Here is a 17,584-nt window from a genome sequence, read left to right on the forward strand (position 1 = left end):
GTAAGTCACCTGACCTCTTTGTAGCCAAATGTTCTCATCCAAAACTAAAGATGGTAGTGTTTGGATCATGACTTGTGGGTGTTTAGGAAACTGACACAAAGCAAGCTCCATATGAATGGTAAATAAAATTTTAAAAGAAAAATTGCATTAAATGCTGATCAGAATTCTAAAAGCTTTTAATGTGACACTTAAGGAACCTATCCTCCTTTCTTAAATATTTTGTGAGGTGTTTTTTTTGGGGTGGGGGGTTGTTTTGAGATAGGATCTCACTATGTAGTTCTGGCTGGCCTGACTTGCTATGCAGACCAGACTGACCAGCATGTCTGCTCTGTCCTGGGGCGTGAAAGTATGTGCCGTCACACCTGGCCAAGAGCTTTCTCACTTTAAACCTCCATTTATTCTTCCTTTTGGCTTCTAACGCTGTTTTGAGAGATTCCTGGCCTGCTCTGCTTGTCTGCATCAGCTTGTACCACTCAGCGCTGTCTGATCTCAGCAGGAGGTGGGGATTGGATCACCCAGTGCACAGCGAGGCAGAACATGCATTGTTCTAGCAGGTTCACTATTGAATGAGGCAAGCGCTGCTGGAGAGACAGCCATCACCCTGGATTCTGGCAGTCCGTATTTCTCTTGACTCTACCACTTAAACTGAGTGTAAACAAATCTCTAATGTTGCGTCTGTTCCCTGCTCCATCCATCAAACAGGGATATAAATAAGGCTTATCTCAAGAGCTGGCTATGGGGCTGAATTACAGAAACACTTCACCTGTTTAGTAGGCTTTGATCCTTGCTAATGGAGAGGAAGAGCAGAGCTAGCTTTTCAAACAGTGGGAGCAGGTGTTGGTGTACCCTGCACTGGTGAGAGGAAGCATCACACACCAGCATGCCAGCTGAGTTCAGGAAGACAGTGAACCGACAACAGGTCGCTGGAAGATGGCGTCTGATGTCCCTCGGGGTGTGTGGTTAGGAGATGCTAGTACTAATCTAGCCTGGGAATGTGAACATGGGCTTTGACTCCTCTGTGACTGACAGTGACCCTGCAAAGTGCAAGAACAGCAGCTGAACAGCTTCAGGCTCTGACAACCCAATTCTACTTTCACAAGCATTAAACTACCTTTGATATAATGCACTTTTGCTAGATGCTATAAGAAAACATAAAAATGAGAATATGGAACTTTCTGTCAAGACATTTACTGATGAGAGATTATCTATACACACACACACAAACTTATTCTTCCTCGTGTATAATGACTTCCTCCGCCACACCTGCCACTTGCAGGTAAACACCTACTAAGTGCCAGGCACCATGACTAGCCACACTATAGACTTAAATACACAGGGCTTTCTCGACACTGAGTGCCCCAAAGACCTTAGTTTATCTGGTTTGTTCTATTCTGTCTAGGAAGCAAAACCTACAATGAACACCACAAGACAAACTAGATTCCTATGAAGGTGACTTGAAAGATCCAGACAGAAATCATCCCTCAACTGAAACTAATGGCTAACTTAGAACGCCATGAGCACTTAATCCTTTTCACTGGAGGAAGCATGCCCACTAGGGTCACCTGCTTTGCTTGTTGCCTCAGCTCCTCCCCAACAGAGTCAGGCTCGATCATCTTCCACTCTGCAGCAATGCTCTTGAAAACATCAGCTCCAGTGTTTAAGACTTGAATGAGGCGAAAGTCACGTGATAGGTGAGCCAGGATCCTCAGTTCAAGCTGAGAGTAATCGGCAGCCAAAATTAAACCACCTGAAAAGCACATCTACTTTAAACGCTAGCACAGCTCCCTAGACACAGTTTAGCAATGACAGAAATGCAGTTTTATTAGTTTATGGTCGCATGTTCCAAAGTTAAAGCCGTACTTCAAGTAAGAAACAGTTTGTTTCTGTGCATCATCATGTTTTCAGGCTTTCATTTGTATGCAGTATATATCAAGTCACCCCTGATATCTGTCTCTTGACAATGGGGTGCCTTCCTTGGTGTTCCCAAACCACCTAGCTCGGTCTAAAACAGTTCTCTCATGCTTCTCCCACTCCTTAGGGATGAGAGACTTAAGTTTCCCTCTGTTTTACAGAAATCATATCATAGAATATACCCTGAAGAAATGACTGTTGAATAAATAACAGACAAATTGATGTTTAGTAAGTGTATGTTAAGTGTGCTTTGATTCAACAACAAAGTTATTCATAAAAAAAATGAAGTTCCTAATGGAGTAAGACAAGTGTCTTGTGGATTACAGATAACTTGATTAGATGTGCAAGGCAAAAGTATGATCAAAGTACGGAAGATATTTTGACTGCTAGCACCAAGGACAAGTGGCCATATTATAAAAAGTGTAGCTATAAATCAATAACAGACCTTATAAGTTCACTAAAAGAATCAAGACACAGAACCTCAAATATAGTAAGAATGCAGAATTTCACTCATAGTAAGAGGAATGGAAATGAAACCTACAGCAAGAAATCAATTTTCCTCACTTCGAATGGCAGCATCCAGAAGCTTGCACACACACTCCAGCCAGTGTGCGAGCGACACAGGGAAGCAAAGGGCAGCTTTCTGCCCACACTGTCGACATGAAGCTGTCTGTCGTCTGTGACTCAGCAAACAAACATAGATTATGGTGCAAACTGAGCACACACAGGTAAAGCTGCTTTCTATTTCCATTTCTTTATTTTGAGACAAGGGCTCACTGTGTAACTGTGGTTGTCCTAGAACTCACAGATCTGTCTGCCTCTGTTGGGACAAAAGGTGTGCACTACCAAATCCATCTACTCCCATTTCTTTATTGACAAGCACAAGTCTTTAATATGAAAATGATAGCTGAAAAGCCCAAACACAGAAGTATATACAGAACGATAATTCTTAGATGAAAGTCAAAAGATTACTTAGCAAAAGGTATGCATATTTGCAAAAGGAATCCTCGCAAATACACAGCAGCTACTTTGTGCAGTGACTGCTTTAGAAGCAAGGAGCAGGTACTGAAGAGCGGTCACTGAGAAGGGAGGGAATGAGGTCAGCGACTGGAAAGTTTCTGAATGTGAGCGCCTCCAGAAACCCTGCGGGATGGGCTACTCCCTCCCATCTGAAAAAACTGATGCCAGAGCTGAGTCTACCTGGCAGGAAGGCTGTGCGCATAGAATGAGCACCAGGACATCCACAGGCCCCTCACAGCTAAATCGGGTTACAAATACGTTACCCTTCAAAAAAGGAGATGAAGGAATTTTTTTAAGGCATTTTTAGTACTCAATTCATTTAAAGGAGTTAAAAAAGAGTATGTCTGAAACAATTTCAGCACGTGGGTCTACTTTTCAAGTGTAAATTTTATGAACTCTAAACAAATACCAAGCACCCGGAGACCTGTGCTTGGATTCCTCCAGAGACAGGTGTCTCCGTTCGACCAGAGCCTCTGTGCTCACCAAGCTCCTGATGCACCACACGTTTACCTTTTGTTTGTTGTTGTTGTTGTTGTTGTTGTTTCAAGACAGGGTTTATCAATAGCTTTGGCGCCTGTCCTAGAACTCGCTCTATAGACCAGGCTAGCCTCAAACTCAGAGATCCTCCTGCCTCTGCTTCCCGAGTGCTGTGATTAAAGGCGTGAGCCACCACCGCCCAGCACCCACACATTTACTTTAAACAAAGGCCTCTGTGCTCTGTGGGATTTGGAGAGAACTTTCAAATACTGGAACTTAAGAAACTACAATGGCTACTAGGAAACATCAGAGTCTGAGCATGCTCCACACCAATTCCTGTTGCGCAGCACAGCATTTCAATCCAGCATGCTCTTTCCTCTACACCTAGGAAAGAAACAGTTGGGCCTGAGGAACGCTCATTGCTTCCCTAGACTGAACTTCTCATGCTGATGGTTTATACTGTCAGGAGAGTTAGCTCACCAGACTGGAGTTCATCATGGAAGGGAAGTTCTGACAGAACTTAAAACACCTCACTTACCAGTGCCCACACACTGGGCCCACGGATCATGGGGCGATTACGGGGCTCGGTTACAATCTCCAGGTGTTCTGAAGACAAACAGGTGTTATGACTTAAGGCTGAAGCTGTCTTGGCAGTCACTCAGCAACAGGAAGCAAGCAGACGTGAATAGAAAGCAAGACACACAAAGGGGCCAACAAGTCATAAACAGGGACCCAGAACTCTGCTCTTCCAAGACAACGGAGGAAAGCGGGACAGTGAATTCCCTAACCACGGAACATTTTGCAAGGTTTCCACACAGTACTCAGCAGCTACTGAGCACCACAGCGGTACTGAGGCGGGGCAGCATTTAGCACAGGAAAGATGGAGGCCATAATGCACACTTCTGAATCCTACTCATAATTCAGGCTTCCCAGTGCCTTTAAAACAACCATACAGCCACCTTACCTGGGAACGGCACAAAGGCATGGCGCATGCTCACTGAAAATGGCATCCCTCTATCTGAGGCCTTCTCTTCCGTCAGTGCCCCATTCCCAGGGTGTGGGCCATAAAACTTCTTACTTTGTCGTCTGCGGTACAAATGAAATCATCGGCTGTAACATGACGAATCTCAGATGCACAGAAGGTCTGATTTCCACCTAAGAAGCCTAACGTGGCCTACCCTGAAGCCCACTTTAAAGAAAGATATTAGATGTCTCTGAGCAAACGCTCAGTAGGACATGCAGGCATTTCTGTAATCGCCTTCCTCAACTGCCTGAGACAATCCATCCCCATGCCCCTTTTAACTCCACAAGTCTCTAGCCAGACCCAAGGTAAACAAACTATCTTGTCAAGTACACATGGGGACAGGGTGGTGCTGGCACAACTAGCCTCTCTACTTCCATATTTGACTCAAAGCACACAGTGCTAGTACCTTGAAGCAGGTCTACCACCCTTTACCGTTGACCAGCTTCACCATAGAATTTCAAATGGATACCGTCTAGACCAAATGGCAGGTCCAGAATATAAACTTGAATGCATTGCACTGTTTTTTACGATGGGGTCCTTCGGAGCCATTGTGCCATTGTGCTCACAAAGGGATAATATCCATACAGAAATAACGTCTACCTGGCCATTGGAAGCAGGCTTTTGCCTGGAGCTTGAGAGGGTGGGCTTTCCCTTACTAGTGTTGGCATCTTAATCTCAAAATCTCTCGGCACATTCTGGATATTAGGTTCTATAAAGGTTATCCGTCCTAAAAATAAGAAGAAAAAAATTAGAAAAATAAACCTGACAATCAACCAATCGACTCATGATCTTTCTTTCTTTTCTTTTTTTTTTTTTTTTTGGATTTTCGAGACAGGGTTCCTCTGTAGTTTTTTGGTTCCTGTCCTGGAACTAGCTCTTCTAGACCAGGCTGGCCTCGAACTCACAGAGATCTGCCTGCCTCTGCCTCCCGAGTGCTGGGATTAAAGGCGTGCGCCACCACCGCCCGGCTCATGATCTATCTTAAATCCAGCTGGGGGGCTAGCAGGATAGTTCAGTGCGTCGAGCACCTGACAACCCAGGGTAAGCTCCAGAACCCACACAGTAGGAGACAACTGACTCCCACAGATGTGACATAAAACACATACATGCTTAATGCATGCGCGCGCACACACATACACACTAATAATGTAATAGAAAGATTTTCAAAAGCATGCTTGATAATGCTAAACTTGGTTTATATTTAGTTTTTCTACATATTCCTGTAATCAGTAGTGATAAGACGAGCACAAGGTCACTCTGAAAGTAATCAGCTGCGATATCATGTTCTTCATTAAGCTACTTCTAAAAATCAATGCCGTGGGACAGGAAGCAACCTGGGAAACTGAGTCCACAAAAGGAAAAGCACGGCAGCATGACGACAGGCAGCAGACACACTAAGGAGCGAAGCTGCCTGGTAGCTGGGGAGGGGGCACAAGCCAGACAAATGCTCTCCCTTGGTCTTCCTATGTTTGGGGGCGGTGGGGGGGCGGGGACAATGACAGTCTGGGCTCTCTTAGTGGAGCCTCACAAGGGATGGACTTGGGTCCCTGGGCCATCACAAATATTACATATAAAAGTCTTTTCGTATCTCGTAGCTCTCACCTGTAGCTGTGTGTGACTGTGATACAGGGTAGATTCTTTCCATTCTGAGAAAAGGGTTCAGGCGCTTTTCCCGCTGCAGAGGGAAGACCACTTTGGTAATAGCATTACTGATTCTTCTCCATTCCAGTATCAGGCCTGGTAAAGGATGCAAGGCCTTTAATTTATTTAACACTTCCTGGAAAGAAATATAACAAGGTTAAGGCTGGAATTTTACCAAGTTCAATGACAAATCGGAATGTCTCTCGCATAAATAAAGACATCTCAAAATTCAGTCTGATAAACCTACATCAACAACTCTGAATCATTGTCTAGACAATTTCAGAAGTCGCTCAAATGTAAATCTGTAAGCGCAGTTTACAAGACAGCAACATGGAATACTTAACACTGCCAATTTATAGCTACCTTTAAAAGACAAAATCAATGGAATGTCAGTTTTCATGGAGCATCCGCCTCCCCAAGAGTTACATCACCTCTTTTCTTTGTACTTTTCCTCCTCCACCTGCAGTGCTTAGAGACATCCTAGTAGTCTTCATTCTTGCCCTAATTTGGGGTTTCCATATCCAGAAAATCAGGAGGTATTTATTTAAAAGCCGATGTTTCTAAGCCATGGTCCTTAGAAACTAAGGCACCAAAAGGGCCAGCCAGACTAACAAAGAGTTGTCTAGGAAACAGAGCTGTGAACACTTCCCAGGGCAGATGAATTGCTCTTACTGATGTCAGGCTCAAAAATCCACGGAAGCTCCACAATTATGTGGCTACATTTTTCTAGCCCCATTTTCCCAGTGGGAAGTCAGGAAGCCAAGCACTTCTTTCCTCCTCTTCAATTAGTGCAAGGTTCATAGATAATTACTAGCAAAATTCCTTTGAAAATGACAGATTAAGAGTCTTAAAAGAAATCCATGGAAAGTGTATTTTTTCTGTAACACTTTTTGTGTTCATATAGAATACGAAATCCCAAGCACACTGGGCACCAGTAAACAGCGTCTGCAGGTGTGAGCTCAGGCGGCCACACCCCATGCTGCGCTGCCTCCACAGACATTACAGGACTCTGAACACCAGCAGTCTGCTGGCTTGAATCTGGGTAAGCTAATGTGGGCTATGTAGCTCCTGATGCCATCAGCACTGTTTCATGGCATCAAAAGCTAAAAGTTTTGACTCTGCCCCGTGAGTACCCCAAAGTACCTTGCTAGTGCTGAACCGTCTTCCCAGTCTCAGCTTGTGGTTACTCTCAGTCCCTCTTCTGGTAGAACCCAAAGTTTTTTTGCTGCTTTGCATTTTCATCTCTCCATTTGGTGGTAGCTTCAGTTCCAAAAATAGAACCTGCAAAATTAGTATTTTCTCAGTCAAGAATCAAATTATAAGTATTGTCACTCAGAAACTACCTTTAAAAAGTATTTTAAGACTATAAACTTTACAGTTTAACATGGGGATTGAAAGGATATTTCTTTGGGCAATCACTTTTAGTAAACAACAGCAATGACCAGGCCTCTCAGGTGTGCTGTACATCCTGAGATGGAAGCTATCAGGAGACTTTTACAAGAGTACAGGCATGCATGCCCGCGCTAAGCACTGACGGCTGAGCGACTGACTGAGGCTTGGGTTGCTTGTGAGTGCTCCTAAAGACCTCTTGAAGGACAACTCACATGGCTACTGCATTTAACTACCACAGTGATAATCAGCAAGTCACTGATCACAGCATATCACCGGGCCACAGAAATCCCTAGACACAAAAGCTAGGAGAAATGGTTAATCCAATGTGGCAATAAATGAAGGCTAATGAGTGGCCTACTCGGGCAAGGACCCCATGTAGCCAAACCCTCACTAACTCAAATTAGAGGGGCTTAAAGTTAGGCAATTCAGAAGCTGAGTTACTGTATTTACTCATTTGCTTACATAACTTGAATAGCTTTTAATGAATCTTGAACTTTTCTCCCCAGTAATAATTCCCAAAATGGAAACAATTTATGTAAGTACAAGAAATGCTTGTCCCACCAGGGCTGAGGAGCAGAGAGAAGGCTATCCCTGTGCTCCCCAGTTATAACAGTGGCAGTGGCTGGCATCCTGGACACTGTCATCAATGACAGCATTGAGACTTACAATACAGGTCAGGAACTACATAGCCTCAAACTTTGTGTTATACAAATACGAACACATGCATGCATATAATTATGATTGGCACATCCAGCAAGGAAAATTAAAGAATATCTGGTTAAATTCTAACTGAATGGAACAGAGTTATACTAAAATTTTTTTCTTAAGTTATACTGGCCTATATTTTATCAAGAAATAGAGGTATATGAATGACAGGATAGGAGAAGAAATCTGACTAGTGAAGCGTTCACAAAGAGTCCTAGAAGAGACGAAGAATCAGTTACGACAACACAAAGAGCTACATTATCTTAGTTCTTTATTTTAAATTTCTCTCTTGGGTGAAACTTTCAGAATTAACTGTGAATTTTCACATATAAATTGCCTACCTCATTTTAAAACCAAGACCTAGGCAGCAGCCAATAGCATCAAAAGCCTGCTCTCACCTGAAGTTTAGTCTAGTGAGTGGTTGGTAAAATCCCACTCAAGAAACCAAGCTCACACAGGTAGGGACCCCATATGACCTAGATGGTTCACCTGCTTTGGTCCTGAGGCACAAACTCACGTTTGCTTCACCCCACTTGTGTTGAAACCTATACGTTCTATTTTTTGTAAGTGTCCTGTGTCATTTTGTACATAGTCTACTGTGTATACAATTGAAGGCTTCTGGGCTACAAAATTCAGAAACACACACACACACCCTACTTTTCACAAAGAAAGCCCTGAGAGCACACTACTGAACCCACTACAGATAAAATACAGACTTCAGAAAAACAGCTTCTCATGTTCTTTAAAATACAAAACTCTCTAGATTAATGGGCCATTTCATTATTAGGATTTATAATATGTATTGATCATTTACCATCTATGTGACAGTCGCTAAGTATACATTTTACATTTATCATTGCCACAACCTTATGAGGCATTTTAAGTCACAACTCCCGTTTCACTGATGAAGAAACAGAGACATAAGGAGTTGATGTATTAACTGCTCCAGTCCAAGGTCGTGCAGCTGGCTAACGAATGGAGGAGGCAGAATTCAAACCCAGAAGTCAGGCTCTGCAGCCTGTGACCCCGAGTAAAGTTTACAGTACTGAACTGCATACAGAGACAGAACAATTGGTGATCTCCAGTGTATAAACACCCCCACCCAAGGCCAACTCCAACTACCCTTGACAGGGAAAGAATATGGTGAGAGGAGAAAACAGAAAGACCACCAACCTGGAACAACAAAACAGGAGTGACTTGGTCAATGTTTCATTAAAGTTATAAAAATTTGCATCTCAGAACAATCCCCAATTTCCCTTCCTGACAAAAGGTGCTGGCGCTGAGAAGGGGTAAATCCCGGCTGATGCGGGAACTAGCGCCATGAAGACACAGCTACACCGTTGCTCGTGGACCGCCACCTCAACTACAGAGCGATGGCGACTGGAGAGTGCCTCCTCCAATCCCGCAGACCTGCAAGGACACTGACGCCTCCTTTACCACTTCAACCTCTGAATACATTGACAACTGGTCCCCTGGCGACAACACTATCCCCCATGCATTCCACCTGTTTTATTTTACTAAGTGCTGGGATTTAGCAGTGTACTGTGACACATGTCACTTTAACTCCAGAAGTTCCTCCCAGTTTTCTCGGTGCACGACACTACCTGTGCGATGTCATCTGCACTTGTGAAGGAGAAGCTGTGGCCAGCTAGCTGATAGGCCTGAGTCTCAATGGCATCCAGCTTGGCTTGCATGATATGCTTCTGACTTTCGCATTCCGCAGTACTAAAGCCAATTCCATTCAGTTCCAGCAAGGCCAGGCAGTACTGAGAGGGCATCTCCACTGTACGGAAAATATCTGAAAGGGAAAACGAAAACATGCACAGTAAAACCATCACCTAAGCAACTGGTCCATCGGCATTGCTGAAACCACCCAGAACTGGTTCAGACAATCCACAGCAGTTCTCCAGACCATTGGAAGGTGACAAAGGATGGGTCATTTAAGCACAGGATGCTATCCCCATCTGCAAGAGTAGGAAAGCTGGCAATCTTGTGAGTAGTCTGGACTAAAAGAGACATTTCTTCTAAGACTCAGAAAATATGCTCTGTTCAAAACATTCAGAAAGGATATAACGGCTGCACATGAGACAAGACATCTTAAGTAAAGACATGGTCCCTTACCAATAATTATCCCTACCTAATATAAAGCAGCTCTCCAGGGGGAAAGGCCAGCTTTCAGAATAGACCTATCCAAGAGGCAGGAGGGTAAGAGGAGAAGGGAGTCTGCAGGTCACTAAACTACACAAGCATATTTGAAATAACTGTATTTTTCAGATTTTACTTTTATTTATTTTTAATAATATGTGTGTCTGTGTGTGGGTATCTGCAGGTATGTGCGGGTGACTGCAGTGTCTGTGTGTCTGTCTGTGTGTGGGTATCTGCAGGTATGTGCAGGTGACTGCAGTGTCTGTGTGTCTGTCTGTGTGTAGGTATCTGCAGGTATGTGCAGGTGACTGCAGTGTCTGTGTGTCTGTCTGTGTGTAGGTATCTGCAGGTATGTGGAGGTGACTGCAGTGTCTGTGTGTCTGTCTGTGTGTAGGTATCTGCAGGTATGTGCGGGTGACTGCAGTGTCTGTGTGTCTGTCTGTGTGTAGGTATCTGCAGATATGTGCGGGTGACTGCAGTGTCTGTGTGTCTGTCTGTGTGTAGGTATCTGCAGATATGTGCAGATGACTGCAGTGTCTGTGTGTGTGTCTGTCTGTGTGTGGGTATCTGCAGGTATGTGCAGGTGACTGCAGTGTCTGTGTGTCTGTCTGTGTGTGGGTATCTGCAGGTATGTGTAGGTGACTGCAGTGTCTGTGTGTCTGTCTGTGTGTGGGTATCTGCAGGTATATGCGGGTGACTGCAGTGTCTGTGTGTCTGTCTGTGTGTAGGTATCTGCAGGTATGTGTGGGTGACTGCAGTGTCTGTGTGTCTTGTCTGTGTGTAGGTATCTGCAGGTATGTGCAGGTGACTGCAGTGTCTGTGTGTCTGTCTGTGTGTAGGTATCTGCAGGTATGTGCGGGTGACTGCAAAGTGTCCGGAGACCAGAAGAAAACTCCCTAGAGCTGGAGTTACAGGTTCATGAGTCACCTGATGTGGGGCTGGGAATTGAACTCAGGTCTTCTGCAAGAGTAGCAAACACTCTTAACCTCAGAGCCATCTCTAGCCCCAAAATAATCAATTATTTATAAACAAACTTTAATAGCTTCCTACATTGCCTCCCAAATCCTCCCTTTTCTCAAGGTCCTTCAATTCCATAGGTCCTATAACTGGGAACGCCTTAACATTGTATAAAACACACGTGACACTCCCTACCACCTACTTTTTAAACTACATAGGAATAAGGCACTTTTAGGGTACATTTAAATGATCAAAGTAAAAGAAATGAATTTAGAGTCTTCTTGGATTTTTTGTTTTCTCGTAGATAATAAATTGCTTCTACGTCTAGAATAGTCCTAAGAATTGCCGATAAATTCTGGAGCAGATGCAAGGAAAGCACACCACCACTGGACCACAGTCCTTGGATTTTTTAAACATAATTTTTAATTGAATCTTCAGGAATTTCACGTCATGTACCCCAATCCCACTCATTTCCAAGTCCTTCCATATCCACCTTCCACTCTTATAACCTCCTCACCCAAAAAAAAAAAATTAAAAAAGAAAAACACAAACCAACCAACCAAACAAACAAAACCATCTCTCTGATCCCTCTGGGCAATGACCTGCTCCTCTATCAACCACAGCCTTCTGCGTAGGTACTGCTCCACTCCTCCGTCTTTCCGGCATCTTGCTGGCACTGGAAGCTGCGGTGTGCCCAGTTTTACTTGCACACGCTCATTGCGATGAGTCATTAGTCTAGTGCAAGGCCTCTGCTACACCATCAATACTGGACCTTCGTAGCGACCCTCAGATACCTGCTGTCACCTTGAGTCATGGAGAGTCTGTGGCTACGGATGCTCAGCACCCGCCCCTTCACGCACTCTAGCATCTTACAGGAGCTGAAGATGCTGGGGTGGACCCTTCAAAGCTTGGATCTGGGTGATAGCTGAACTGTTCAGCCCATCAGGGCCACCAGGGCCAACTTTCCCGCTGGCCAGGAGAGGGGAGCTCCAGGTCTCCATGCCCACTTTACCAGCACTGCCTGCACCACCCTGCAGTGGCCAGTGAGGGACAGAGCCTCAGCAAGGCCCTCGAATGCCAACATGGCTTTGGGCTGCAGTACAGACCACAGACAGCTACACAGCCTTAGGAGGTAACACAGGCCACTGGGTTGCAGTAGGATCATGGACCTAGACAAGTCCCTGGGCAGCAGTGAAGGCCCGGACATCACCATGGACTCAGGTGGCAGTGCAGGCTTCTCACGTCAGGCTATTCCTCATCCCCAGTTCTGCCTTTCTTCACAGTGCCCTAACTGTTCCGCATCTTCTCTCACATCTTCCTACCACACGCTTGCTTTTGGCATGAGTCCACCCGATCCCTGAATTTTTTGAGACAAGATCTCACTATTTAGCTCAGGATAGACTCAAACTCACCATGTAGCTCATTACTTCAGCCTGGCCTCAAAATCCAAACCCTCCTATTTCAGACTTGCAAGTGTTTGGGATCAGAGAAAGTGCCTCCATGCCCTGTTCATAATTCAAATAGTTAATAAATACCTAAAAATTACAGATCAAGATCCTAGCATGATCTTGAGATGTCAGTGAAAATGACAGACTCTCTGGTCACTTCCTGTGCCCTGGGCACAGGAGCTGTGATCCACCATCACTAAGCACAATGCAGGAGCACTGTCAGGGCACGGCGGCCAGTCTTTCTCTCCTTGACCAGCATACACTGGCTTAAAGAGGCTGAGGTTAAAATGAAAAAGCTCCTGTCTACACAGGAGCTGCTAACGGATATCACCCCAGAAGAACATCCTCTATGAACATACAAGTCAGTGTGGACTTAGTCTCTATAATCCTGCCCTATAGTGCTGGGAGAATAAGAGGTTTTGTAGCAGAGGTAAAATAACCATAGCAACAAGTGTAATAATAAGTATGTACTATGCCTCATTGATCTTTACAGCAACTTCCTAAGAACCAGACATGAAGCTTGGTGTAGGCTCCTGTCTAGTAAGTGAGGCAGCCCCAACTCAAGCCATACATATTCAGCACATTGCTCTGCTCTTTCTGGCTATCTATGGATCAGGCAAAGATCCCACGATATCATTTCCTCATGATGAAGACAACTTTGATCCTTCACCGTCTTCATTATTTATCGGTTGTTATACTCTCTCAAATCACCAAGTCTATCCTGGACCAGCAGACTTCTCAACAAATCCATGGTACCATGAAAGAAAAGGAGAACCACATGACTTTCCTTTGCTAAAGAAACCATTAATAGCTCTAAAAAGAAAATGGTTCCATTTTAAATTATATGAAAGATCTGTTATAGGAATAGAATCATCTGATAAAACTCAAATATATAATCGTCACCAACTCAATATGGCGCCACCAATTCTAATCATGCGAAGGCCAGGGGCCAGCAAGTTAAGAGGAATGAGCACCGAGTCATGCTTTGCAAGTAAATTATTGGAAGACAGCACAGCATTTGACACGTCCATGGCTCCTCTAGTGATCAGCGTCAGACTGAGGACTTGTGACAAACACCATGAAGTCTCCAAGTCAAAAGTATTTACTATCTGGCTTTTCACAAGGGAAAGGAAACAAACAAAACCCCAGGTTTGCTGGCTTCCTCAGTAGGTAACACAGAGGATTTGCATAAAATGTGTAATTTATCCACCTGTGACCAAAACGTGGCTAATGATATGTATCTATTATCCCAGGCTGTAACATAAAATGCCATGAACCCTGCTGCTTTTACCGTGAAGCTTTTCCTTCTGCAACAAAGAGTTGAGTTGATTCATGCAGTTGAAGATGAGAATGGATTCCACAGACGCTCTGTACCGCCCAGAATGTTCCGTGTTCACATTTAGCCCCAGGCTCTGAATTCCTTGGCCAGTCTCTATTCCTTCTAGGAGCGGGAGCTCCTGGGGGAGAAAACTGGTCACTATGCTATGAAGAGTCGGCTCCTTAGAATCTGGATCGAGGAGCCAGCATGCCACCTGAATGAGACAGCAATTAGATAGTTTGCTTGATTTTCTTCAAAGCCACTTTTGCATTTATACATTAAAATGGGAAGACAGAAAGCTCGCTATAATTTACTGCATTTTCACTTAACACCACTTAGTGGTCCTTCCTTCCAACCTGCAGGGCTCTGGCTGGCCTGTCCCGCAGCAGCCTGGGTGCCACGGACCTCTCAGTTAAACGAAGGCAGGTGTCTAGGAATGGAGATGAAGGTTTCTCTACTCTGACTGATTCAAACTAAGCTACATAACAAAGATGTGCCTCTGTGGTTTTAGGTTTACTTAGTTCTTTTTGTTTGTTTGCTTGCTTTTCAAGACAGGGCTTCTCTGTGTAGCCCTGGCTGTCCTGGAGCTCACTCTGTTGACCAGTTTGGTTTCAAACTCAGAGATCACCTGCCTCTGTCTCCTGAGGGTTGGGATTAAAGGCGTGCATCACCATAGAACAAAAGTGGTGCATACATGTTTTACCAGGGAAAGTTAGTTCTCAGGGGCTGGGAGGGAGCTGATAAACTGGTAAACACACTGGTAAAGTGCTCATTGTGCAGGCGTGAGGACCAGAGCTCAGTCTCCAGGACACACGGAAACAGCTCAGAGTGGGGGTATTGCGTGCAATCTCAGCGCCAACCTGTCTACCTAAATGTCACAAACAAGGTGGAAAGCTCCTGAGGAATGACACTTGAGGCTGACCTCCGACCTTCGTATGCACACACCACACACACTCAAACAGATAGCATCCAGAGTACCAGCAGCCTTTCCTCTGAAGGGGAGGTCTCTCACCAGAACTAGTGGCCATCTGAGTGTTATTGTTAGCTTCCACATGAGGCTAGGATGCCTGTAGTTTCTATTACTACGTCTGAACAGATCACGAACTGGATTTATAATAAGCAAATCTAGCTCTCTGAATCTTTTTAATAATTATGGTGACTCAGTTGTTTCTTCTGCATGTTTAGAATGAAATTTCGAACATGAAATGGTGGCTGACAGAAGCAGTCTTAGCACTGGGAGGCTGGGGCAAAAAGAACGCTATGGATATGAGGCTAGCCTAGACTACATGGTTGTTTGGTCAAAAGTGAAACCCCAGCCCCCTGACACCCTATATCTAAGGACTCTGGGATGATTGGAGGTGTCACCCCAGTCCCTGGCATCCATCCTAAGCCCCTTCCCCTAGGAGATGCCGTGGTCCAGACTCCACCTCCAGGAAGCCTGCCAAGCCCTGACCCCTCCCCAGGGAGGGCCAGAACCACTCTCTCAGGCTGTTTAGGCTGAGAAAAGAACACTGGTCTCAGGTTTCATGTGGTTCCCCGTTTCCTCTCCCAGCCATGCTCTCCTGGACATCCAGGAGCACTGCATTTATTGATTCAGTTTAATTTGGTCTGGCTGGAATTATTTGTGTCAGCAGAGAGGCTCTTCTTAAGATTATACCTAACAATGGTGAGTTAGCCTAGGCTACAGAGTGAAGTCCTGCCTCAAAATAAATAAATAAATAAATATAAAAAAGAAAGAAAAAAGTTTTATAAGGGAGTACTGAATGACAGAATCTGACATAAAATTACCATTTCTTATTTTAAAATGATATTTTATGAATAGTTTATTTTCTTATATCAAAATACTATGAGCAATAAAACCATTAATGGAATATTCCAAATAGTATAATATTTAATGAGAATGTCCTATGTAATCTAGAACACTACTGCAGCTGTAATGAGAGATTCTTATCACTCACATTCTTGCTTGAATTCCAGAACATCAAAATTAAATGATAATTTTTAATCTAGTAAAGGTGAGTTTATAATCTTTGTAATTCTCTCCACACAAAACCCTGGAGAAATCAGAAACTTGGTGGAGATAACCTAGAGGCAGAGAGCTTACAAAACACTGGATTCTACTGAAAAAGAAAGGCCCCTGTAAGCCCTAGTAAAAGTAGAAGTAGTCACTAAGAGTCCCTCAACCAAAAAAGTCCAGGGCCAGATGGTTTCAGGGCAGAACTGTACCAGACTTTCAAAGAAGAATCAATGCCAATATTCTTCAAATTATTCCACAAAATAGAAAGCAGGAACACTGCCCAATTCATTTATGAAGCCACAGTTACTCTGATACCCAAACCACATAAAGACTCAACAAAGGGAATTTCCTTTATGAACATAGATGCAAAAATACTCGATAAAATACTGGCAAACCTAATAAAAGAACAGATCAAAAAGATTCATCCATGATCAAGTAGCCTTCATCCCAGAGATGTAGGGATTGTAGGGATGATTTCACATACAAAAATCAGTAAATGCAATCTACCATATAAATAAAACGAAAGGAAAAAAAAAACACATGATCATTTCATCAGATGCTGAAAAGTCTTTTACAAAATCCAACACCCCTTCATAATAAAAGTACTAGAGAGACTAGGGATACAAGGGATATATCTACACATAATAAAGACAATTTATAGCAAGCCTATAGACAACATAAAATTAAATGGAGAGAAATTCAAAGCTAAAATTCTAAAAGAAGAAATATCCTATTTGACATTTTGCTAATAACGGTCAAAATAGTATCATTTTCAACTCCACTCTGTATAGTTCATGCATCTGTTAGCAACACATGGGAAGACATGGAGTATCTTTAAGTAATCTCAGTAAGGCGCTGAAGTTTCAACTGTATACTATGCATAATTAATATAAGCTATCCCTCCTTGATGTCTCAGCATCGTAAAGGAACATCCCACTTCGATCTTGTGCAAAACTGTTCTCAAGAACTAGTGATGCTATTGGCCTCTAAGCCCTAAGTGTTATCATTCTGCTGACCTTCCCTGTCACCTGGGTACCCTGTACCTTTAAGAGACAAGATCCGCCCATCCCCAAATCTCCCCACCTTTCCACCAAGTCAAGCTGATCTAGTGCCCACCCCCCTCTTCTGAATAGGTAACTACTGCCTCTCTACCTTTTCTCCTTCCGGCTTCTTTCTTCTCTTTCTTCTTTCTCGGTCCCCCCTTCTCTCTCTCCCCTTCTCCCCTCCCCTCTATAACCCCTTCTTCTTATACTGTTCCCAATACCCACTAAATAAACTCTATACCCAAGCCCTCTCTACATGACGTATCTGTCTCCCAGGGGAGACAGGGGACCTGCCAGGGTTGTGCAGCCATAAATCTTTCACTAAGAGCACTCCTTTTTGATATCTTATTCCACACTTCTATACTCTCCTATGCCCTTACAATAGCTGAAAACCCTTGTATTGTACTCTTAAACCTAACAGTCCATAGTTCACTTCTAATTTACTGTGGTATAAAAATTCTTAACTTATAACTAAAACTAAAATTC

At 43.8% G+C, this 17,584-nt stretch overlaps 1 protein-coding gene across 2 annotated transcripts in view; it reads right to left on the reverse strand.

Moving 5' to 3' along the window:
- Positions 1 to 17,584, reverse strand: part of Polq (DNA polymerase theta) — a 73,055-nt gene that overhangs the window by 9,979 nt on the left and 45,492 nt on the right. For both annotated transcript variants that reach the window (XM_041673161.1, XM_041673160.1), the window contains 7 exons: positions 14,012 to 14,252; positions 9,775 to 9,968; positions 7,217 to 7,354; positions 6,035 to 6,209; positions 5,033 to 5,159; positions 4,373 to 4,494; positions 1,563 to 1,747 (listed from right to left, as the gene is read on the reverse strand). In XM_041673161.1, the coding sequence (XP_041529095.1) occupies positions 1,563 to 1,747; positions 4,373 to 4,494; positions 5,033 to 5,159; positions 6,035 to 6,209; positions 7,217 to 7,354; positions 9,775 to 9,968; positions 14,012 to 14,252 (1,182 nt within the window). The remainder of the gene's footprint in view (positions 1 to 1,562; positions 1,748 to 4,372; positions 4,495 to 5,032; positions 5,160 to 6,034; positions 6,210 to 7,216; positions 7,355 to 9,774; positions 9,969 to 14,011; positions 14,253 to 17,584) is intronic.

Source organism: Microtus oregoni, unplaced genomic scaffold (assembly GCF_018167655.1).
Source record: "Microtus oregoni isolate MIOR12 unplaced genomic scaffold, Mior012 000023F_ref0000262, whole genome shotgun sequence".
Lineage (NCBI taxonomy): Eukaryota > Metazoa > Chordata > Mammalia > Rodentia > Cricetidae > Microtus > Microtus oregoni.